The 24,836-nt window shown below is 32.1% G+C and overlaps 4 protein-coding genes across 8 annotated transcripts in view; 3 read left to right on the top strand and 1 right to left on the bottom strand.

The window, feature by feature from the left end:
* Window positions 1-29: 29 nt before the first annotated feature.
* On the top strand, window positions 30-3,244 carry LOC106786181 (nuclear pore complex protein Nup93-like). The gene is made up of 7 exons (XM_014747291.1): window positions 30-319; window positions 404-584; window positions 671-1,631; window positions 1,710-2,034; window positions 2,118-2,474; window positions 2,561-2,678; window positions 2,756-3,244. The coding sequence occupies exons 1-7, from the start codon at window positions 93-95 to the stop codon at window positions 3,065-3,067; spliced, it is 2,481 nt and encodes an 826-aa protein (XP_014602777.1). The 5' UTR covers window positions 30-92; the 3' UTR covers window positions 3,068-3,244.
* Window positions 3,232-4,421, bottom strand: LOC106786184 (ADP-ribosylation factor-like protein 2-binding protein). The gene is made up of 7 exons (XM_014747301.1): window positions 4,352-4,421; window positions 4,219-4,255; window positions 3,950-4,051; window positions 3,768-3,874; window positions 3,601-3,686; window positions 3,431-3,527; window positions 3,232-3,344 (listed from the first exon to the last, which is right to left on the bottom strand). Exons 2-7 carry the CDS (start codon window positions 4,235-4,237, stop codon window positions 3,279-3,281), a joined length of 477 nt encoding a protein of 158 aa, XP_014602787.1. The 5' UTR covers window positions 4,238-4,255; window positions 4,352-4,421; the 3' UTR covers window positions 3,232-3,278.
* Window positions 3,524-6,880, top strand: LOC106786183 (SHC SH2 domain-binding protein 1). Of its 5 annotated transcripts, none has more exons than XM_014747299.1 (5): window positions 3,524-3,540; window positions 4,854-5,769; window positions 5,843-6,047; window positions 6,131-6,394; window positions 6,465-6,880. In XM_014747299.1, the coding sequence occupies exons 2-5, from the start codon at window positions 4,862-4,864 to the stop codon at window positions 6,723-6,725; spliced, it is 1,638 nt and encodes a 545-aa protein (XP_014602785.1). In that variant the 5' UTR covers window positions 3,524-3,540; window positions 4,854-4,861; the 3' UTR covers window positions 6,726-6,880. The 5 variants fall into 5 exon arrangements, with proteins under 5 accessions (XP_014602785.1, XP_014602784.1, XP_014602782.1 ...); XM_014747298.1 differs by lacking the exon at window positions 3,524-3,540 and adding an exon at window positions 4,252-4,286; XM_014747296.1 differs by lacking the exon at window positions 3,524-3,540 and adding an exon at window positions 4,455-4,508.
* A 294-nt stretch (window positions 6,881-7,174) lies between these two features.
* Window positions 7,175-24,836, top strand: part of LOC106786182 (RNA pseudouridylate synthase domain-containing protein 2-like) — an 89,487-nt gene continuing 71,825 nt past the window's right edge. Inside the window, exons 1-2 of the mRNA XM_014747292.1 lie at window positions 7,175-7,327; window positions 7,849-8,109. Of these exons, the coding sequence (XP_014602778.1) occupies window positions 7,190-7,327; window positions 7,849-8,109 (399 nt within the window). The 5' untranslated portion in view covers window positions 7,175-7,189. The remainder of the gene's footprint in view (window positions 7,328-7,848; window positions 8,110-24,836) is intronic.

Genomic DNA, 24,836 nt, shown 5'->3' with positions numbered 1-24,836 from the left:
TCTTATTTTAAGATTTTTTATTAGATTGGTCAGCGTGGTCAACCATATTGGATTCGAAATAATGATCAGTATGTTGTTAGCGCGCTTTAAAAATGGTTGATCCGGCATATAGCGAAATGTCTGTAGCAGATTCTTCACGAGTTACTGGAGATAGTGGTTTCAGTGAATTATTAAGATCTGCGGAACAATTATCAGCTGCTGTAGAAGGTAGCGAAGAACTTCCACAGGTCGAAAGAAATTTACGTCAAATATTAGAAGCTTCTAACGAGTTATGGTCACGTGTCGCACAAACTGCAACTCAAGACAATCAGGTGCAAGCGTAAGTTTTTATAATATATTAATTAATAATAATTATAATAATATATAATAGTAATAATAATATAAGAAATATTTTATTTTTCAGTCACCTACTTTTAGGTTCTCGGGGGGTTGATCTACCAATAATATCACAAAAATTAAGCTCACTCAGTGCAAGGTGTACATTTGAACCATTGGATCCTATCGCTGACACTGACATCGTTAGCTACCTGAGAAATGAAAAAGAAAATGCAATTCTCTCTATCATCGAAGAAGTTCATAAAGATGTAAATGTTATTTTTGTTGTTTGTAGTCAAAATATTTTTCTATTTTTAATAAGTATTGTTAATGTCAAACTTGTTTCGTATTTTAGACATTTGAACTTACAAGAGTTCAACAAATGGAACATATATTGGGTGAATGGAAACAAATGCGCTTTGAGATAATAAATGCAATGACAGCTCCATCAGGAGAGTTAGTAGATTTAAGGGGAACTCCACAACGTACCAAATTGGCTGGATCAATGGTTAGTGGTCTCTCTAACGTGGAAGTTGCTTATGCCAAAGAATTACAAAATTACAATGAACATGTACTACGTGGTTCAATAAGACCTAATTTGTTTAATACATTTTGTAAAGCAAGTGAGTCGTTTAACGACAAGAAGGTTACTGATTTGTGGCAAATGGTTAAGTTTATGGTAGATATTCCACCAACACCGAGAGGAGATCAAATTAAATCGAGAACTAGTCCTGCTATTGAACAGAAGATTGTATCGTTAGCAAGAAATTATCTTGAAAATCGATATAGAGATTTTATGAATTCTGTAATCAATGAAAATTTAGTTCAAGCTAAAAGGGGTGGTATTCCAGGCACTGTACCTTTGGTAAAAAGCTTTGTTGGTATTAAAATACAAAATTTAAGAGATCTAGAAGATGTGGTGGATGGTAAACCATTGTGGCCCTTAGTTTATTTTTGTATGAGATGCGGAGATTTCAAAGCTGCATTGCAATGTTTGTCACAATGCAGTACACATTACTCAGAATTTAAAGCTGCTTTGAAAGAAGCGAGCGAGGATCCACAACGTTATCCTGGTAATCGTGCCGAGTCAGTATTAAGATTACATTATAAAAAGCATGTTAAATCTTCGACAGATGCTTTCAAGAGAGCAGCGCATAGCGCATTGGTTCCATGTGAACCGGATGACTTGCATTCCGAAGTAATAGCAACAGCAGATGATTATTTGTGGCTAAAATTGTGCCAAGTTAGAGATCAACCAGAAGTAGAAAATAAATTAACTTTGGATTATCTCCAAACGACAATCTCTGAAATATATGGTACGTTACTAAAACTTAATTATTATAAGTGCATATTAATGAATACAATTAAATTATTTCATTTCTTATGTATTGTAGGTGAATCTTATTATCATGCTCATGAACAGCCATTCTTATATTTCTCCATGCTTTTCTTAACTGGTCAGTTCGAAGCAGCTATTGAATTTTTGGCAAGAGGTGCAGGTGCTCGTCATTTAGCTCATGCTGTCCACCTGGCAGCTGCTATGAATGAACATAATTTGTTATCTGTTAGTCAAAGCGTTCTAGCTCCGCTTGTAAGCGTTGACCCTTCTGACAAGCCACCTGCTAAAAGATTAAATTTTGCAAGATTGATATTGTTGTATGTTAAGCGATTTGAATCCTCAGATCCTAAAGAAAGTCTGCACTATCTCTTTTTATTAAGGTAAAATTATACTTCACGCGGAAAATAAATTCTAGTTTAAAATTAAAATCTTTTACATAATGAACATTTTGATATAATTTTAGATGCATGAAAGATCCCTATGAAAGAAATATGTTTGCTGCGTCAGCTGCAGGAATGGTTGTAGATGCTTCACCTGAAAATCGAGGTGTTCTTGTTGGAAAAATAGAAAAGGATAGAAGATTACCAGGAATTTTAGATCAGTTCCAAGTTAATACAGACGACGTTATAAATATATGTGCAGAAACATTGTATAGAAAAGGGCTTCTGGAAGATGCTATTACGATGTATGATATTGCTGGTAATCATGAGAAAGTTTTCAGTTTAATGTGTACACTTTTGGCACAAGTCGTAAGCGAAAGAGGAACACCTGGATCATTAAGGACTCGATTGCAAGCTACTGCCAACGATATTGCCTCAAGGTATATAAAATTTTATTTAATAATTATTTTATTTATTTCTATTAATATATTTATAAATAATTACATGAATATATACAATTTTGTAGGTATCATGGTATTGCAATACAAGCACCAGCTGAATTGGTTGCTTCTTTTTATACTTTGCGACATCTTATGGTATTTTTTGATCAATATCACAATGATCAATATCAGAGTGCACTTAGAGTAAGTGAAAAAATATATAAATCATTTTTAATTAAAAAATCATTTCATTTTATTATAACTTAAAAATTACATTTCAGACTATCGCTGAATCAGAAATATTGCCGCTGCACGTCAAAGATGTGGATGAAAGGGTAACAGCATTGCGTCGAGTGTCACCAGAAGTAGCTGGGACACTAACAGATGTTCTTTTAGCTACTATGACGATACTTTATCGCCAATATCAAAAATTACGATCTATGGAACCGGGTGATGAAATAGCAAGAGAACAACAATTTCGTGATCTTCGACATCAAGCAAGAGCATTGACGAGTTTTGCAGGAACACTACCGTATCGTATGCCAAACGAAACCAATAGCAAACTTGTACAAATGGAAATTCTTATGCACTAATTAATTTTTTATAAAGATATCATTAATTAAAATATTATTAGCTATTATTTTCACTTCTCTAATTATAAAAACATTTCAATGGAAGTATCGAAAAGGTAAAACCAGCAAAACACGTCCCAATTATTTTCTTACGTATATGTAGAGTTTTACACTGTAATAAATATGACTTTTGATAAATGCTTTTATGATTTTACAAAGATAATCATTCTAGCTATGAATTTTTGACAGATGTTACAGATATTCCTGAGCTAAGATCTGGAACTGTTCCTTCTTTCACCTAAAAATATTTACATAAAAATATATATATATAAATACATATATATATATTTGTTAAAAATAATAAATACATTTCGAGTAACTTACAGCTCGATAATCAAGGATCATTTCTTTAAATGATTGGAAATCTGTAACTGCAGATAATATATCAAAAACTTCGCCGTCTGAATCTGCTTTTTTCTCTCTTAAAAAAAACGGTATATTAAATTTATAATTATTTTTAAAAATATAGTAGATAAAGTTAATACTATATTTACCTCAAATCACGAAGAAGAACATCCATATTAAAATGGGGTATAATTTTTTGTAGATAATTTACAATATAAGTTTCTACAGTTGTATTCTGAGAAAAAGAAATTTATATTTTTAAAACTTACGAAAATTAGATGACAAATTAGTCCAGGATATTGTATATAAAACTTACATATTCATTAAATATTTCTGTATAAATTAATTTATTTTCTTCAGCTGGTTCAAAAATGGTCCAATATTTTTCTAAAAATTCATTTTGCATGGCATAAAAGCCATCATCTATAAAAATATATATTATACACACACAGAATAATATATAATAAATGATTTGCATTTTTATAATATTAAACATACCTAATAATAGATCTTCTATGTGGCCAATAATTACATCAAATAATTCAATCTTTGGAGTTTGTTCAAGATATTTTCCTGGATTTATTTCTAAACAATCATCCTCTAAATAAAAAAATATTTTTAAAAATATAAGAAAATAATTAAATGTATAGATAAATTTTTTTTGTATAGATATAATGCAAGATGGTGATGAAATAAAATATTAAATCTTTCATTTTAATCACATAAGAAAATTGTTATATATATGAAACTGCATAATAAATACGAACCAATCATTTCGTTTGCCATATTTAATCCACTAGACGACTATAATGAGCAAATAATCGAAACGTTAAAGGTTAATATATTAAATATAAATATATCTAATATATTTTTTTTGCATATATAAATACATTACGCAACTGTATTTAATGGTAACCTGTAAATAATGAGAATGTTGATATTCTAAGCTTCCCATAGCAACGATGAACAACAGATCATCTGATTGGTCATTTAATTAAAATGGCTGCACTGTAACTTTTGAAACTTGTTCATCCTTGTCAAGATATCAGTTTAAAACGTGAGAACTTAAAATATTTATGTTAAAAATAATTCAATTTTATAAATAATATAGATGATATTAAATAATGATAAAAGATCATAATATATAATAATAATAATTAACGGAGAAGGCGGGATAAGGTTGTGTAAAAATTTGGGTTCCGGTAACGACGATTGTTCATCGTTGCTTATTTAATGACGCTTCATATAATCCTCTTACCAATTATCTCTATATATTAAATTTAATAATATTATATTTAGTTTTAATAAGTGTAAGATAATAGTGAATTTGAATATCATTAATACGATAGTAAGTAATGAAATGTTTTAATTATTTACAAATATATGTTAATTATTTTTTCAGAAACAATAATGGAAATTTACACATTTGATAAAAGTCTTCAAGAAAGACTGATAGAATTCAGTGAGATATTATCAAGTCGTGGTGAGACTGTACCAGCATCACAAGTTAAATTAGAATGGATGAATTACGTTGAACTTGTAATAGAACCAACCGGGTGGCAAGCGTTATGGAAAATTCCTCGTTTGACTTGTCAAGAATTTAAAATTCATTATCCCACCATTGTCGTTGTCCAAGCTGAACAAGTAGATTTTAATGATCTTTCAGCATTAGTTAAAATAGTAGCTGTACAAGATGAAATACATTTGCCTGCAAAATACGATGTTCCTTTGATAGAATTATATCCAACGCAAAGTCAATTAAATACAACTTTGGATATGATTGGTACTTCCTGTTGTATCGATCAATTGAGATTCTTTTATAATTATTTATGGATGCCATGGGACATTGATGATGATGAGGATTCAGATTGGGTGACTTTACATTTAGAATCTAGAATTAGATTATTCTTCGATATGAAAAGGGGTTGTGTCAGTAAGGATACTTGCGATGTTATCAGATCATTGACAAGAGAAGGTAGAGAAATACAGCATAGAATTTCTAAATTAGAAGAAGCAATGTCTGATGAGGAAGAAAGTGAAAATTGTTTATTGGACGATGGAAAAGCTTGTCAGTTGATGAATCTTCATTTTAGATTGCAACAGATTAAAACAGAAATGGAGGTACTTGAAAATCCTGCGATCAGAGATATCATATCGCGGAATCAAAAATCTTTTATGGTAGAAGAACAAACGAGAAAGTCTGAGAACAAGGACAAAAAAAAGGAGGCTCATTTTGTATGGCTTGGTAGTACTGTGACTGAATTAAAAAATGCATTGAGTCAAATCGAAACAATCTTTTCATCAGATCTGTTCTTCAAGTACGAAAATATAAATTATCATAAGTACGAATTAAAGATTATGTTACTAACGGTCTTGATATTTTTGTTATAGGATCTATGGATGTCTACAGGAAGCTTTACTTGCTGCTGACAAAAATGATATTGTTGTAGTTGGAGAGGGATTACATCAAATTAGAGGGTCCGGTGGTTTGGAAGAAGGCGGTATTATTAAAGGAATTGGCACAGCAGAAAATATAATTCTTTCTGCAAATGACATAGAAAGTTTACCATCCTTGTTAGACTTTTCTGGCCAAGAAGTTAGATATATTATTTTAAATATATTTCAAGAAGTATTCACACACACATATTTGCTAATAGATTATAATATTTTCTCTTACAGGTTCTACTAGAAAATATATCTATTAATCTTGGTGAACTTCAGGCTGGTATTATTATTAGAAAACAATGTGTACGAATGGTTGGTTGCAGAATATTTGCCTTGAATCAAAGTATTATTAAATTAGGCATAGTCGTTTTACCAGGTGCAAAATTAATTATGGAAAAGACAGTTTTCGATGGATTAGGAACTGCTGTTGTTGTTTATGGAAGAGGTGAAGTCAGCATGAGCGAATGTAGTTTCAAGAGTTGTTCTGAGGGTATTCAGGTAAAATATTTAAATGATTCACATAATATTATCAATTTCCTTTGTAACTAATATAAAATTTATTTTTTAGTTACACGATGATGCTACTTTAATGGCAAAAAAATGTCTACTTGGATTTTTCAAAGAATATGCTATTCGAATGGAAACACAGAAATATTTAAGTGGTCCTGAAAGCAAAGTTGGTAGTATCGAATTATTAGACAATGTAAAAGAAATCTCATTAGAGGAATGCACGTTCCAAAGTAATATTAAAGCGGACATCATTTTAAAGTCAAGACTTTCAACAGCTTTTGTTTCAAGAGATGGCGTTAATAATACTATTGCTTCTTAAATTACAAAATTCTTATTTGAGTTTGTAATACTATTTGAATTAATATCAATTTTATACTTGTAATGTTATAACGCACACATATATATATGTGCGCGTTATTTATATAATATATTATATTTTTATAAGTGTATATTATACTGTTACGAGTATCTTAACTTATGTGAATTAAAGGAATAGACATATTTTTGTATCGTACATACAGATGTAAATATTATTATGAGCTTATTTTCTAGGAGATTTATCGAATTAAAACTAATTTTGTAGTCGAGAAAGTTACTGAGAAAATTATCACTCAAATCTTGGCGCTATTTCGTTTATTTAGTATAAAGTTGAAACAACAGATGGCATTAGTTTTATCGTTTCTTATATGAGAGTTTACATTATGTACCGACATTAAAAACAAGTAGTAGTCATTCGTTCCGCGAGATGGCGCGGCTATTCTCATTGCATAAACATTTTTTATAATGTCGGTATCGTCTTACAACTGGAAAGTCGATCGAAATGTGTCGAGATATTTAAATCCGTGTTATTTGATAGTGAGAAGTGTTTACAATTGGACAAGATTTCGAAATATTTCTAACCCAATTGTTAAGCCTTTTTCGGTACGTAAGTAATCAGGTACCATCTTTCTATTTTTACTATAATTTCTTTCAAAAAGATTGCAAGCATGCTACATATTGTAAACGAAATAATATGTGAGAAAAAAACAATTAAACTTATAGTTTATAATTTAAAAAAAAAAAATAAATCTTATTCACTTGTTGTTATAAAACAATAGAAAATCTACTCAAATTCTACATGGCAGACCGGTGTTGTTGAACATAACCTCATATTTAAAGATTTCAAAAAAACGTGATAAAAATGTAAAAACAATTCAATATTGAATTTGTTTAACAGAACAGATAGAAAATAAAACGAATATAAAAAGAATAAAATACACACTTATCAAATATAAAAAACAATCTAAATAATTCGATTCGTTTTATTATTGTCTATTGTCTATAATGACAGCAAATGAAAACTTCAAACGAAAGGCGGGAATTTTGAAAGTTGGATAGATGCGCGAAATTCGAAAGCAATGGAGTATAAACATAAGTAATTTGAAGTAATTTTTTCTTTCCAGAAATCGAAACGAGTAATTAAAAGTGAATACAACTGGTCAAGGTCCTTATTGTGGAATCTGTTAGGTTTGTGGCGACGTAAGGGGAGAGGTAATATGGCTCCAGTTGATAAATTACCGAAGATGGTGGAAACGAACGGGCCGAGTCAGGCGACCGACGAACAAACTCAATTTGGCAACGCTCGCCAATTGGAACCCTCGGAATGCATTTTCGTCTTCAAGGACACGCTTTCTGACTACGAGGAACCACCGTCCGATGAGGAGGTGAGCCTAAATTGTTTTTCTTTTTCTTTTTTTTAATCTTCTATTCAAACTATACAATTGCTGCTTGCTAGTTTGGATGATGAAAGTTTAGTTGGAACAATACTGAAAATGTTGGAAAGATATATGGTTTCGTTATTTATAAGAACAAAATTATGATGAATTATTACACACAGGTGATATGTATAATTGAACAATGAACATTATTATAGAACACATGCACATGTAATCAATAAAACATATGCATATGTGTTTTATAATAATAACTGTAGCTAGAAAGTAATGGTTTCTTTTAATAATTAGAGACCATAGTTGTGGTCAGGATTATAAAATAGGACAGAAATATTTTATTTATTCTTGGAGGATTCTATTGTTGTATCATTTCATTTAATAATATCGCAATATCATTAGGATGATCCAGTAATATTTAATAGAGAGGGATGAGGTGTCGAGTTTTTCCTTTTTCGACGCATATTTCTTACCCTCTTGAAGAACGTTAAGATAAAACGGCACTTGCACCGAGACACAATGTGCTCCATCGCGGCGACGTTTCTGAAAATATCCCATCCGTGGTCCGCGACGTTGTCCGCAAGAGAAATAGAGAAACTCTCTCTTTCTCTTTCTCTTTCTGTGTCTTTTATATAGGCTGTTTCAAAACATAGTTTAAAAATTGCTAGGAATAGTCGAGGAGGCCAAGGCAAACATTTTTTTGTCAGCCAGCATCCGGACATAATTTTCTTATCCCAATATTATGTAATCAAAAAATAGTTTGACTGATAAAGAAAACATTCACACTTATATTTGGGTACCTAAAAAAGAGACGCGTATTAAATTTTAAATAATTAGAGTAGTTAAACTTAATTATTGTGTCGCAGCTAGGAGAGAGAGAGAGAAATTATTTTGTAAATTATTAGAGATTATTTATTTTTCAAAATTAAAAACAGGATGTAGTATGTTAAATTGTTGTACACAGTACTATATTGTTGTACAAATAATAATTCATGGTGGTCGATATTTGATTTTTGTTTCTAGACGAAATGGAAAACATATTGAACAACTGTTGTGAGACAAGAAATATTATCCTTACCGGTCTTACTTGTTTTACTATTACTTCAGATCTATTTTGTGGTCGCATTAGTGTTTCCGGTCTTCTGATGTTGTTTGACAGAAAAAAATATTTGTTTTGGCCTCACTGACACCAACCCTTGACGGTTCCTCTACTGAATTTTGGAACAGCCAGTATACATGCGTAAATACATTGACATACACACAGACACATACACATGCAAATTCACAGTAAGAGCTTTCTATGTGAGTCATTTCGCTAGGCAAGTCCAAAAAGAAGAAGAAGAAGAATAAGAAGAAGGTGGTGAAGAAGAAAGATAGAAGGGAACGACGATACTCCCAGTCCAGGAAAGATAAGGAAAGAAAATTAGAGATCTGAGAGAGAGAGAAAGAGGGTGGGGCTAAGAAGAAGTCACGGTACACCGAGGCGAACGATCAATCACTTCGGAAGACGAGCGTGCTAGCCGCTCAGCCGCAAATAACTCGAGTTTTGTGCCGGTCAAAAGCTTCTCCTGGGACGTATTAGACTCGATTCACAGTTACTTACTACCAACGAAGAAGAGAACTTATTCCAACATAACTGATCATTTTCGATAAAATACCTACCCCATTCTCTCATTTTTCATCATCAATTCCTTCTTCTTTTTCTTTTTAAGAATCAGATGGTCCAAATGATATTTCAATGTTTACTCCAATTACCAGACAATACTTCATTTCCTTTCAATTTATTTTTGATTATATACTTAGGGGGTCTCTAGGAAGGGAAGAAGAAGGTACTAGTATTTGCTGATGGTATTGCTATTGGAATTGCCGTGGCATGGTTATAAACATTTTATAAATGGCCACCACGTGCTATACTCGTAAATGTATTTCACGCGAATCTTATCTTCACTCTCGTGTTCAGGAAATGGATTATATTTTATTTTCCTCTCCTTTTTTTTGCTGTTAAGGAAGGCGAGAAAGTGTGAGAGAGAAAGAGAGAAAGAAAGAGAGAAAGAAGGAGGTTTACCATGTTAATCATTTTCTAGGTGCCAAGTTGTACGCTTATGATTTGTATCAGGTCGAACAGGTGCCTTGTATAACTTATACACCCCTTTCTTCCCCCTTTATTTTGTCTCGCTATCTTCATCCATTTCTCGATAATAAAAGTTTTTTTCTTTTTTATTTTCAGTAGAAATTCATAGAATGCAACCTAATTTTCAGTACACTTGTAAATATATATGCACGTGTATTTTTATTTTATATAGGCGTACTTATAAAATAATAAATCCGATAGTTGAACGTTTCCAAAATACACGTACGCTATTGTCGAATGGACTTTTATACGTCCCTAAGTGTTGCTGCTTTTATAGCACAGACGACGTGTGTCGGGAAAGGTCGTTTCTAACAGGTGCAAATGTATTATTCCGTTTGGATTTCACTGGCACAAATAAACTTATTTACACATATACATATTGAAAGATGTACACGTATATATATGTTGAGATAATAGAACCGATGCAGCGTAGTAAAATCGAGATATTTATTGTCCTTCCGTCACGAGGGTTATAATAAGTAGAAATGTTAGGTTTATTACGCTTTACTGACTACTAAATAATCCTATCCCTTTTACTTGTTTGCGTGCGTATACACTTATACATATACACAATGGAAGTTACGCGCGTGTGCATTCGTCTCTCCACTACCATTCCAAGTCACTGTGCATCCACTAAAGCTCGAAATAAACCACAGTTGGAGCTGGCCTATGTCTCGTCTTCGTCGTCATAGTCGTCCTCTCTTCCTTGTCGGCAAATTCACTAGAGTCAGTCCGATCTATTTTGTTTAATGCCAATTTACATATTAAATTCATCTAATCGACCTATATTGTATATTCTTTTTATTTATTTTTTAATATTCCGATTGGAATATTAATTTGTTGTTTTCGTCAAAACGCGTTGATCTCGCTATTGATTTTAAAGATAATGATATATAAAAATATAATAATAAAACGTCGATCACACGGATGGTACACGTGGCACGTTAAACAAAAAAAAAAACACCCACCGAAATTTTAATTACGATTCGGATCGATACTCGCGATTAATATTACATTTGTATTTTTCTTTTCTTTCTTCTTTTCTCTTCTGTTAAATTTTTTTAAATAATTTTCTAGACATGTTCTAAATGATCGATAAAATTAATCAATCGGGTAAATGAATTATGCGACTTCAAAGTAACACGGTCGAGTGGTATATAAATATTCTCGACGAAGTTTTAAGTTTTAAAAATAAAAATAAAAAAAAAAAAGAAAAGAAAAAAAAAACTGGTAAGAGAATAATTTATTTTCTTTTTCTCTCTCTCTCTCTTTCTCTCTCTCTCTCTCTCTCTCTCTTTTCTTCTCCCAACCCCCAAAGAAAAATACTCATCTCTTTGGAAGATGATTCGTGACAAAAAGAAAGAAAAAAAAAAAGGAAGAAAGAAAGACAAGATATCGTACACGTGTCCGTCACCGTCGTCTATTACGTCGACGAGAAAAAATATGATGTATTAATATTTTTCAAATAGATGTATCGACACCGGCGCGTCTAGATATTTTTTTTCCCATGTTGTTTTATTTTATTTTATTTTATTTTATTTTTTGTTGTTATTTAAAATATATATTTAGTCCTTTTTTTCTCTCTCATCCTCTCCCTTTGGAGTCATGTTTCGGAAGGTGGAGCTGTAGGGGAGGGGGTGGTGATAAAAAAGGGGGGGTGTTCTAATCTGGATGACTCGACTGGAACCCTCGATCATTCTGTCCCTTTTTTGGGAAGGATGTGAATGCTCGTAGATCGTTGTACATTTACTACTAACACATATACATTTCTACATAGAGATTTGTGTATAGGTGGTTGTGCGAAATCGATGGGCAAGCGTTAAACGCGTACGGGTGCGATAAGCTAAACTCCTAGGCAATATGTATATCGTTCGTTGGGGTATATAATTCACGGATATTCACGGCCGAGTAGCTCTCAATTCGATCGGACGTAGCCCCGAAGATAACTTTAAAACCTAGATCATCAGTATAATATACCGTGTGTTCTCTCTCTCTCTCTCTCTATATATATATTTCTTTCTTTTTTTCTTTCTGATTATCTCTCTCTCTCTCTTTCTCTTTCTCTCTCCGTATGTGTGTGTATACGTTCTTTTTTCTTTTTTTTTTTCCTCTAATACCGAGTGATCGCGAAAATTTTTTACATTCGATAGATACAATCATTATAAATTTCTACTCCTCCAGACTTTTCATTATCTTTTTGCGATTTTTTCTTTTTTTTTTTTTTGTTAAACACACGTAAATCGTTTAATTTAAATTATTACCCCCCAATGGGGGAAAAAATAATGACGCGAATTAGAGATTGAGTATGAATTTATTAGATTATGGATGTGATATATTATTATATATTTGCAAAATTTATGTTTTACCCATTTTTTTTTTAGGATAGATTTTCAAAGTTAAATCGATTACGATTTTTCTTTTTCCATTGGATTTTTATTTTAGGCTGATCTATGTTTGTTTTCTTGTCGTTGTCTATTTTGCAATATATTGAAAGAATTAATCTGTAAGAGAAATGTAGAGAATAGAAAAAACAATTATAATATCTTTCAGATTTAATATTGAAAGAAATAATATGAAATTTTACAATCGTGTAATCAAACTCTTTGTAAATTATTTGAGGAACACCCAGTATTGTATCGGCAAGAGTGTGTTAGATCATGGCGAACAGGTCGTGGCATGTAAACGATAACGTTTTAACAAGACTATCTCGTTGATCGTACGGATCGTAAACGCTTTAATGAATACTTTCTCGTTTACCTCGGCAACCAACCAGAAAGAGGAGGAGGAGTAGGAGGGTGATGAGGGGGGAGGGAGAGGAGGAGGATGACGATGACGACGACGACGACGACGAGGTAGAAAATTTTTATTTTCGCAGTATAAAACGGTCTGAAACAGTTTGTAACAGTCCTTAAAAATCTTACGAGCATCCTTGCACCAGTATTGCGGGAAAGAAGAATCTTTCTTTTCTCAACGTTTGTCCTTTTTTTCGTAATCGATTCTTTTCATTATTTCATCCGTCTACGATCCTCGTTTACGGACGACCTATCGTATATTTTCATCCTTAACAAGGACGGTTCTTAATGGAAGTATTTTTATTTCCCACGAAATCGCATAATTGATGTTTAGACTATTAATCAATAGGTGAACAAGTTTCCGTTTTTTCTTTTTTCTTTACTTTTTTTTATTTTTTTTTTTTTATATATATGTTACCGTCAAAGCCTATATGTTACCGAAACTTTTCAAAGAAATGGCAAAGTAGGAAAAATTTGCAGCATCGCATTCTTTGCCATTGTATGAACCTTTGCTGATTGATTTATAACTTAAATTTGTATTCTACGTGTAGATAAAAGAGTGCACTTTAATTTAATATAAAAATCATTAAAATCCATTTGCTAAAAGTATTAAAAATATTTACCAAAACTTTTCAAAGAAATTGCAAAGATGCACAATTTACAGCATTGCATTCTCTGACATTTTATGAAGTTACATGCTAAATTTTTAACTCGATTAGGTATTCTACGCGTAGACAAAAGAGTGTACTTTAATTTAATATAAGTTTCATAAAAGTCTATTAACTTTTAGTATATAAAATATTTACCAAAACTTTTCAAATACTTCGTCAGAAGGCGCTTTGCATTGATAACAATGCCGAGGAATTACTAGCAATGATTGATTTTCGGCTTTGACGGTAACATATACATCAATGTTCTCATCTCTTAGTTTGTAGTTTAGTTTTTCTGTCATCTATATATTGAAAACCACAGAAAAACGTGTGGAATAATATAATAGTGTCATAAATCACATGAAACCACGCGATGCGTAATAATAAAAATGAAATACAAAATGGAGAACACAATTCTATCTTCTTCATCCTCATTTCTATCTCTCTCTTTCTTTTTTTCTCACATCTATTTATAATACTTGCAAATATTTCCTTTCCAAACGTTTATCAATATGTTAATTTGTGATGATGGTAGGGGCTAAGGGGGAGGGGTAATATACGAAATTGGTAAATTCGTATAAATGAGGTTGTAAAATGTTAGAATAAGGAATAATTGAGGACGAAATGGGCATAGAAAGAAACGATTTGGGATGAACATTACTTGCTCTTTCTCTCTTTCTCGCATGTATCATACTATGTTGGTTTATAATTATCACAGGAGTCGTACCGTCGCGGTCTCGCGAACGAAAGGTATGCGCAAACGTGTTCTAAGCGACGTGAAAGAGCCTCGCTAGTTGTGGAACCTCAGCTTTCAAACTTGTTTCTCTCGTTCGACTATTTCTGTATCGCGTCTTTTGCTTCTGGGAAGATATCCTCGTCTATGTATTTTAAATATATATATATATCTATATATCTATCCATGTTTGTATGCATGTTATGTATGTATGTATGTATGAATGTATGGATGAATATTTCGAAATTAGCTTAGAGGAAAATCAATTTGCAATCGATTCGTACATTTACTTAAATTTGTTTCTTCTATCTCTCTCTTTCTCTCTTTCTTTAGTTTTTTTCATTTTTTTTCTTATTTTCTTTATTTATTTATCCAGATGTGTATTTTTTTATTTTTTTTTTCTAAACGAAACCTAATTTTGTCTATTAAAAATTATGGACCACAAGACGATTTGTGAAACGTAGGATTTCTTTCTTTCTCTCTTTCTCTTTCTCTAAATTCTTCTTTTTTTTTTTTTTTTTTCTATCAATCGAACGACCAGAACTAATTCATTTATACAATGACATTAATTGTCTATCTAAGTATTTATGATATAACGAAAGTGTATATAATAGTTGTTGAACATCAATATATGCATGCAAATTAATCATTAGAAAAATTTATGATACTTAACGTACGATGCTCGTGCAAAGTAATAGAAAAAGTTAATAGCATTTGTGATCTTGAAAGTGATGTAGTAGTATGGTAATTATGTTTAACATTTCATCTAGATGTCCTTCTCTTTCTCTTTTTCTTTTTTTTTTTATTTTATTTTTTGTTGTTGTTGTTATTAAATGCTAACCTGTTAACGGGACAGGAGATTCTCGATTGTCAAGTATACACGGTTATTTATTTAAATTAATATTTTATTACGAAGAGCCACCACACAACGCGAGCTTTTTTTTTTGTTTCTTTATTACGTTATATTTATCGTTTGTTTAAAATGAATAGTTTAAAAAAAAAAAAAACATGTCTATGTTAAAATTTGATGCTTTTTTTCTCTCTCTCTCTCTTTCACTTTCTCTTTCTCTCAATCTATCTCTATGCGGTTTAAGATATACTTCGTTAAATGATTAATAGATTAAAAATAAGATAAAATAAAATAAAATCGTTAGAATTATGGTGACCAGGAAGCTTAGGATAGATTAATGGCTTGTAAATTTAAGAATTTTCTCCTTTTCTTTTTTTTTTCTTCTTCTTCTCCATTTGATTAAGAACAGAAATGATTTATATGTCGCACTTTTATCAAAAGATTAAAAAGAATTCTGGTTGATGAGTTAACTCATCCGATCTTCGGTTAACGGGTTAACATTAATTTCCAATTCTTGGCAAAATCATAGGGACCTTGATCTTTCCAAAAACTTGGAACACATTGATATATTTTCAGAGAGTAATAGTGAAAGACATAGAGAAAGAGAAAGAGAGAGAGAGAAAGAGAAAGAGAGAGAGAGAGAGAGAGAAATATATACGCGTAAGTATTAAACGTTACCACACATTTACTGGATCATGATAAATTACACCCGAGTTCATTTTTGTTCATTTCCAACAGGTTTCTAAAGGAAACAGGAAGTTGTAAGAACGTTTTATATCTTTTTTTTCTTCTTTTCGTGTTTTCTTTTTTTTTTTTTTTTTTTAAATCAACATTTTTCTTTATTTTCCCATACTTTTAGTATATCCTTTAAACGAATCGTAACGTAATCAACGCGTGACTTATATTTTCCTCGTTATATCTTTTCGATCCTCACGTTAGATCAATCTAGATTATGGTATTTTGATCGGGCCATTCACTCCCGGTGTATATCACACAAGTGAAAGTGAAAAAGTTTCTTTTAATCCTATACCTCATTTATTTTTTTTTTTTTTCTTTTTTCCTTTATTTTCTTTTTATTTTTATTGTACTTGTTGTCATACGTTTATTCAACCAGGTCGAAGTACTACCGTTGAAAAATTTATTTACCTGAATGTTGTAGTTGCGTGTAAACCAACGAGAGAGTTTTACGTAATCTGGAATTGAAATTCTCGAGGAAAAAAGAAAAAGAAAAATCAGGACGATGCTCTGATTTTTCTTCTCTCTCTCTCTCTCTCTCTCTCTCTCTCTCTTTCTCTCTCTCTCTCTCTCTCTCTCTCTCCTTCTTATTCTTTTTTTTTTTTTTGCTTTTTATTTTTTGGCTCCATTGGGATCAGCAACACACGAATTTATTGTACTCTCGAGCGAAGCTCCTCTTCAAAGCTTTTATATCGTTTCACAACGATATCCTGTTGATATGTGATTGTAACAATCGTATTATATGTAATATATGTATATAAATAAATATTCAGGTTGAGTCTGCGAAGCAGACAGGGCGTCTATATAATTTTTACAATTATTTTAACGACAGAACATTCAATAAATGTATATAAATTTATAGAAAAATTCTTTATGTGTAAACATATTAAAAATATTTTCTAGAAAATTATTTCTAACTCTATTTTGTGTGTGTTTTTCCTAATATTAAATTATATTATATATCATACTAATTATATATATTTCAATGCATATTCACATACCCACTTAATGCACACACCCACACATAAAGTATTTCATTTTTTTCTTCGTGTGTACATCTTCTATATCTGTATACACGTTACACATACAAATATACATTACAAGAGTATTTCTTTTTCTCTATATATTTATTTCTGTTTACGTATAAACGTTTCTTTGTTCTTCTTCGAGTTGAGAGAATGGAGAAAAAGGGTTGAGAATAAAAAAAAAAAGATAAAAAGAGAGAAATGTGGAAGATGAAGATTAAAGAGATGAAGAAAAATCTGTCAACAGGAGTATGAGTGTTGAGCATTATTCTTTTGTGTACGATTTGCTTTGCTTCTCTTATGAAAGCTTCTGTTCTTATATTTGCTTGTAATGGTCATTTTTCCTTTAAATTACGGTACTCTTATGGCGTTGCATCACGTAACATCATCTACACAACGATGTAACGGCTCTTACATCATCGTTTACGTAAGACTTTCATCCGAACCATTGCACGATGTTTCTATCTCTCTCTCTCTCTCTCTCTCTCTCTCTCTCTTTCCTTCTCTTTCTCAAATACATGAACAAACACTCAACACACGCATGCACATACACACACACACCACACACACATGCTCATTCAATCGCTTTCTCTTTCTCTTTTTCTCAGTCTCTCTATGGGAGAGAAGTTAACCTTGAACCAGAAACTTGCATCTCTTGCGAGTGCATTTTCCCTCTCGAGCGAAATATGCAACGTTTGCATTAATTTTTTTTTTTTTAATCATCTTTTATTATTTTTCTCGATTTTAATCCGACACAAAGAAAGAGAGAGAGAGAAAGAGAGATATGTTTAAAAATTGATTTTCTTTATTGTTCGTTCATTCAATGGAATTTTGTTACAAATGGTTTTACGTATAAAGGTGTTAATTTTAACGAGGCATATTTCTCTTTGGATAGTTTTAGTTTTAGTTTCGTTTAGTTTAGTTTCGTTTAGTTTAGTTTAGTTTTCGAATGAAAGGATGGTAATTGGTTAGAACGTTAGAGTACGTTCGTAAATCATATTTTCATCTTTTGATCACCACCAACACGCACGCATGCACGCACTCACGCACGTACTCACGCATACGTTCGTCTCTTTCAAGTTCATTGCACTTTTGCTTTTCTTGATCAACTTGCTTTTTACTCTTTTCACCACAATCTTCACTACCTACACGCGGTGGTTAACTCACTAACTCTATATATCTCTATCTTATTTTACGACAAATGACAGCAGCTACACCTGTCACGTTAACGACGATTTCTCATGAATACTTTCTACGTATGTATATATATATATATAGTGTATCATAGAGAAACTACAAAATGATTTCAGTTTATAACAGACAATATTCATTCCATCCAAGTTTATTCGATAAATATCGATCGTTTAACACGCGTTGGCTCGATTCCAAGTAATACTGGAATATCCAGCGAATAATAAACGTTCACTGTTTTCGGACCTGTCTATTGGAATTTCTTTTTTTCTCTCTCTTTCTCTCTCTCTCTCTCTCTCTCTCAACTTTTTCTATTTCTTTTTTTTTAAATAGAATTCTCATTTAAGGTTTAGAGGTAATAGGATTTAATAATAGAATATCTAGCGATTAATAAACGTTCATTTTTATTATCACTTCGTCATCGTAATTTAGGTTTTTTTTTTGACACGGTAAACGTGAAATGATGAGAATAAAAAAAAATGAGATTATTAATTAATGACAATAAGGATATATCTTAAGGATACTTTTGAAGTGATTGAGAGAGAGAGAAAGAGAGAGAGAGAGGTAAAGTAAAAGAATAGGGTTTGAAGAAAAGAAAGAAAGGTGAGTTTTTCGGGTTCTGGGATAAAGTTAAGGTAGAGAAAGAGTTAGTGGCAACAGGTACCCACACATTGCCATAAGCTTTTCTTCGGAGTCGAAAGATATCTACCAACCCGGGTGCCACGTGCTCGCTCTAAATATACTTTTCTACGGCAAGTGTCCTCGTCTTTCCATTTTCCTACTTCATCTTGTGTTCTTTTCTATTTTTCTGTTTTCTTTTATCTTATTATCTTTCCTTCTTTCTTTCTTTCTTCTTATCTTTAGCTTTAGTTTTTCCCTATACCATTTTTTATCATTCCTATTCCCCATTTCCTACCAAAACCGGATGGACAAAAGTCTAAAGAAGTTTCGATGTCTTTTTCAGTAGACTATAGTTGTTGAATGTAGTATGTCCCCAGGTATGATTCATCCTTTGAAACGTACATTTTTCATTCGATAAGATCCACACGTTTCTTTTTTCCCCATTTTCCCTTTCTGTCATATCTTTTTGCATAATGCATTATCATCATTTCTCATATACACTACTGCATTGCGTTGTAACCTTTATATATGTATATATATATGCAAATATGTATGTATTGTATGAACTGGACTGCGGATATGACTTCAAAGTCTCTTCGACTTATAAAACGAAGTTACTTTTTGACCTGATACTGCTACCCAACGTTCAAATTAATGAGAATAATCTAATATATGCAGATACAGATATATAAATGCAGATATAATACTCCTCGTGCATGGTGCATGCATATATATATATATATGCATGCATGTCTCTCTAGGTGTTTGTTGGATATTTGTGAAGAAGTTGGAATATAAATGATACCGTCAAGATTTATAAGATAGAAAGTTACTAGAGGGATATAACTCGTTCGAATTACTACGAAAACTTTCCAACTCTCGTTCTCGATCAAATGGTATAAAATAATATAAAAGAAATAAATAATAATAATAATAATAAGAAGAAGAAGATAGACAGACAGACACATAGCAAAGCAATGTGCCCAGCTGCAGGCATCTTCGTCGACGTCGTCCTGACTTTTCCGAACGCGTTGCTTTGCTCTGCCTGTTTATTCTATGAATAAAAGGGGGCCGGGACTAGGTCTTGTGGTTGCTGAAGAAGAAGAAGAAGAAGAAAAAGGCGAATAGAGTGAGAGTGTTAGGAACAAGAAGTAGTAGTAGAAGAAGAAGAAAGAGGAGGTGGAAAAGTTGGAGGAGGAGGAGGAGGAGGAGGAGGAGGAAGTGGACGACAGGATAGTTATGCGAATAACTTGAGGTTGGCACCGACTATCTCAGCTCCGTCCAAACCTTTTCTTTCTCTCTCTCTCTCTCTCTTTCTTCTTCTTCTTCTTCTATCTTCTTCTGCTTCTTTTCCTTTTTTCAGTCCCTCTTCTCTCTTCAAATTGCCACAGCCAATTTCTGTCCCACCGCATTTGTCTCCCTTGCCAATTGCAAAGAGTGTTACTCGTGCATACATACACACACACACACACATACCTACATAAATGCAGACATACATATATATACAGATCATATATAGGAGTTCGTAAAGGAACCGATGGAAGAAGGTAGAAGTAGTTTAGAGACATATGGACAGAGACAGGCCACGTGTCATTGGAGGAACAAGAACAGAGAGAGATCTTGAAAGCCGACAGAAAATTCGGACTAACCGACATTCCGATGAGGAAGCGAATTGCACTCCTCTTCTTCTTCTTCTTCCTTCTTCTCGGCACGGTCAACGATCGCCAACCGTTCCCTTTTACCCTCTTCCCCATCCCCCTTCCCCATCCCCCTAGTTTCTCCTATTCAACTAACGAAATATATCGGATTAACTTGGGAAGAGGAGATATTACTTAAGAAAGTATAAAACAGGTTTGTAAAGAAGAAAAATACAAAAAAAAAATCTACTTTTGTATTCCATACCTGATGTTTTATATATATATATATATATACACTATATTATTATCGTTTATTTATCGACGACGTATATTATTATAATTTCTTTCTCGTTTATTTTCTTCAGGGTTTGCTTACTTGTTTTAGAATTAATAACTAATGTCTTCAGTTATGGGCTCTTTAATTGCACAAGGCAACGATCCAACTGATCGTGTCAAGGGTACGCGATATACCACGTTACGTGTTTCTACGTATATATATATATATATATATCTATCTTTAATGTATATTGTATAACTATAGCTACATATAGGTGTATATATATATGAATATAACTGTTTATAGATATGCGTGTAATATCCAGTTTTATGTTAGAATCTCGACGAAAAGTTCGATCGTGAGAGAATAAGTTACAACGCGAGGATACTACCGCGGAAATTTAATTAAAATCTATCGCGGGATTCATCGTGACTTGGTATGGTAGTGTAGATTTACGTTAAGCCGATGTAACTGCATACTCCTGATGCTGCTTTATATGTTGTCCTATTTATTGAAGGGCTTTGTCGTCTTTCTCTTTGCTCCAATGTTCCTGGATACGCTTCACTGACACCTCGTTCAATTATTGCCTCGCTTCGTTGAATAAAACACGTATAAAGCTTCCTCCTATTCCTTTCCCCCTTCCCTCCACCTCACACCTCACACCTCCCCCATTTACCCAATTCTCTAAGATTTTTTTCTATTTATTTATTTATTTTCTCTTATCTTTTTACCCCCTTGCATATTACGTTTATTCTATTACTTTGACTTTTTCACGAGCAATTATGGGGGATTTATTTTTGTCGTAAGGTATACGGTGGAATGGGGATAAATGTGATGAGAAGAGGAATAGGGGATAGGGGGGGGGGAGGAAGAAAAATAAACAAAATAATAAATGAATGAGAGCGGGTCGTAGTAACGATGAAGCTGAAAATGCCGAATCATCTAGGAAACCCTGGGATATTCAATGTTCGTTATCCACATCTTTCTCTTTTTTTTTTGTTTCTTTTTCTTTTTCTTTTTCTCTTTATGGTAAAAGGATCGAAAATTTGAATCGCGTTTAAGCTGAGCCCCTTTACTTCTCAACGTTGCATTTCCGTTAAGCCACCTTCCCTACGGCGCAATTTTTAATCCTTCTTATAACTCAAACCACGAGGACGACGATTTATCGTCGAGCTGGTTAGAATTTCCTATTTTCATCAATCCCTCCCCCCTCCCCCAGCCCCCCACTCAGTGTCCCTATTACCACTACTACCGATGACTATGACGACGATGATGGCGATGGGATTCTCAGTATTGTGGCAGATGTCGAATATGACGTCAGGTTATGCTTGTAAGATTTTTAAACGATCAATCTTATGAATATTCTCATAGTTAGTTTTTCATACTTGTTAATGACTTTTTCCTTTTTTTTTTCTTTTTTTTTTTTTTCTTAGAATCCAACTTTGAATGATGCGTTAATGTTATTGCGTTATATTAATCGCGTCTGGTATAAATGTTACATTGTATACACATATTTATTTATCAATTCGAATAGAAATGAAAATTTTCAAATTACACATGCAAACAACATTACAAAGTTTTTTAAAAATATACCAATAATTATTTCTATTAACGGATATCATATCACTTTTAAATATTTTTTTGTATTGTTAATAGAATAATGGTACTTTATGATACTTGAATAATACATAACCAAAAATAGTTTCCATTTACGTTCAAAGAAATTCTTCTATTGAGAGATCCATTTTAATAAAAGAATTCTTACTCGCTTTATTTCGAATGTTCAGTGATCCAGTGATCCAGTTTTAGTTCGCGGATAGGTAAATGTAAATATAAAGTACATAAAGAAGACACATATATATGTGTAAATGTTTGATGATTCGTTACTATACTTATACCAATACTTTGATTACTCTCTCACACTAATATTTGATGAATTATCTTCAAATGAATTGATCTACTTGACAATAAATTAATTAGTTTATACTTACCAATAATAATAATAATAATAATAATAATAATAATAATAAAAGAAATAAAACACAAGAGAGTCGTGTCAAAGTAAAAGCAGTAAAGTTCATACGTTGACCCAGGTTAAAACAGACTAAATTTGCGTCAAATTTTGTCAGAATCTTTTGCCAAGACGATGCAGTTTAACATGTGGTTGATGATATATGCTGTCAAAACAGGGTAAAGGGGGAACCTGACAGAACGTTATTTTTACATGAGAACTTTTCGCACGAGCTTCGAAGCGCCTCGAGTCTCGTGAGAATCTTGGTTTGGATTCAGGTGTGTAGTTTGGTCTCGAGGAATGAGTGAGAAAGGAAAATATCATTAGAGGGGAGAGAGAAAGAGAAAGAGGAACAAACACACGTTGGTTTGGTTGACTTATGTTAGAATTTAAGTCCGGGTAAATGACGTCGGGGATGACCAACGTCATCTACAACTCGCAGCTGCACTTACGAGTACCTTTGCTGTTTCTTTCATCGTGATCTTACCTCATTGCATCGAATCACACGTATACAATACATACATATTTTTCTCGTACACGTATATATATATATATTTATTATATATAATATACACATATAGACACAGACGCGAATGGAAATATTTTTCTTAACGATCTTCGCATGACGGCATTTTACGGATTTATAGGTGAACACTTCGAGTTTCTTTTTCTCATTCTCTCTTTTTCTGTCTGATCTTGAACATAATTTTGTTCTTTTACAATATTAAACACGTATGTACATTGTTTTGATGTCGATCTTCTTTGACGTTGTCGAGTTAAGCACCTACCCCAAAAAAGAAATGTAGTTTCTTCCTTTCTTTAGGTTTCTTATTTATTTATTTTTGCTTTTAAGAGTTACGTTTCAAATGAAAGAGTTATACTAGAAAAGGTTTTTCAAAGATATTTTTTTCTCAATTTACTTTTTCGACTAAATTATTTACACACACCGAAAAAAAAAGAAAACAATCTTTTTCAAATTTTGCCACGAGGTTTGCCCTTTTCTTTTTCTTTAATGTTGTATCGTTTCTCATTAAAAAAACATTTCTATACAAATATATATATATATATATTTATTTATTTATTTATTTATTTATTTATTTATTTATTTAATTTATAAGATTATTATTAGAAGAAAATTCAAAAGATTTATTTCAATTTATTGTTAGAACTTTGGCAAAGGAGAGTAAGTTGGATAAGACAAATCTAACTTCCTCTCTCAATTATTATAGCTCATTAAGATACAACTGGTGCGCGTAACTTTTTGTCTCTTTCTCTCTTAAACTGTCAAGATGGTAGATGGATCGTGTCTATGAAAGCACAAATCCTCTTTCACCTAACGGCATAGAAATATGACATAGGGCAAATAGCTCCAAAGAGAGAAGGAGAGAGAGAAAGAGAAAGAGAGAAAGAGAGTAGAATTTTCTCCATTAAAACACAAAAGCTCTTCACTTTGGAAAATGAAGTGGAATTGGATCTGCTGATTTTTTTGTTTTAAAGTGGGTCACAATAGTTATCCTTAAAGACAATACCATCAAACCAATAATATTTTTATAAAATATCTCAAATGATTTTCCTTTCTTTTTATTTCTCTCTCTCTCTCTCTCACTCTCTTTCTCTCTCTCTCTCTCTCTCTCTCTCTCCTTGCCTGTCGATCCAAACTCTCAGACTTTGGCAAATCTTCCTCGATTAAATCTTGAACATTCTCCAATCGTACTTAAACATTCAACCGTCTGAATTATCTATAACAGTTGAGACGTTTCAGTTTGGTAGGAATATTTCAATACGTTACCTCATTTGTCAATCGCAATATTCATGATGTCATACGATCTACCTTAATCATTGAATTTACAATAGTTACTAATATAATATTTATTACTAAGAAATATTTCCACATAAATAGAGTTCAATCTTCATCGATAACGAACATTTATCGCATTTAAAAAAGAAAAAGAGAACGTTAAGAAACATTATTATTATTATTCTCTTTTTATTAGAACTTTTGTCCTGTTATAATAGTTTTTTTATTAATTACTCTATTTCTAGGAACGATTTATTTATATTATTAATT

This window comes from Polistes canadensis, unplaced genomic scaffold (genome assembly GCF_001313835.1).
Source record: "Polistes canadensis isolate GaletaPanama2010 unplaced genomic scaffold, ASM131383v1 scaffold_67, whole genome shotgun sequence".
Classification (NCBI taxonomy): Eukaryota; Metazoa; Arthropoda; class Insecta; order Hymenoptera; family Vespidae; genus Polistes; species Polistes canadensis.
This window is presented reverse-complemented; position numbering and strand designations above follow the sequence as displayed.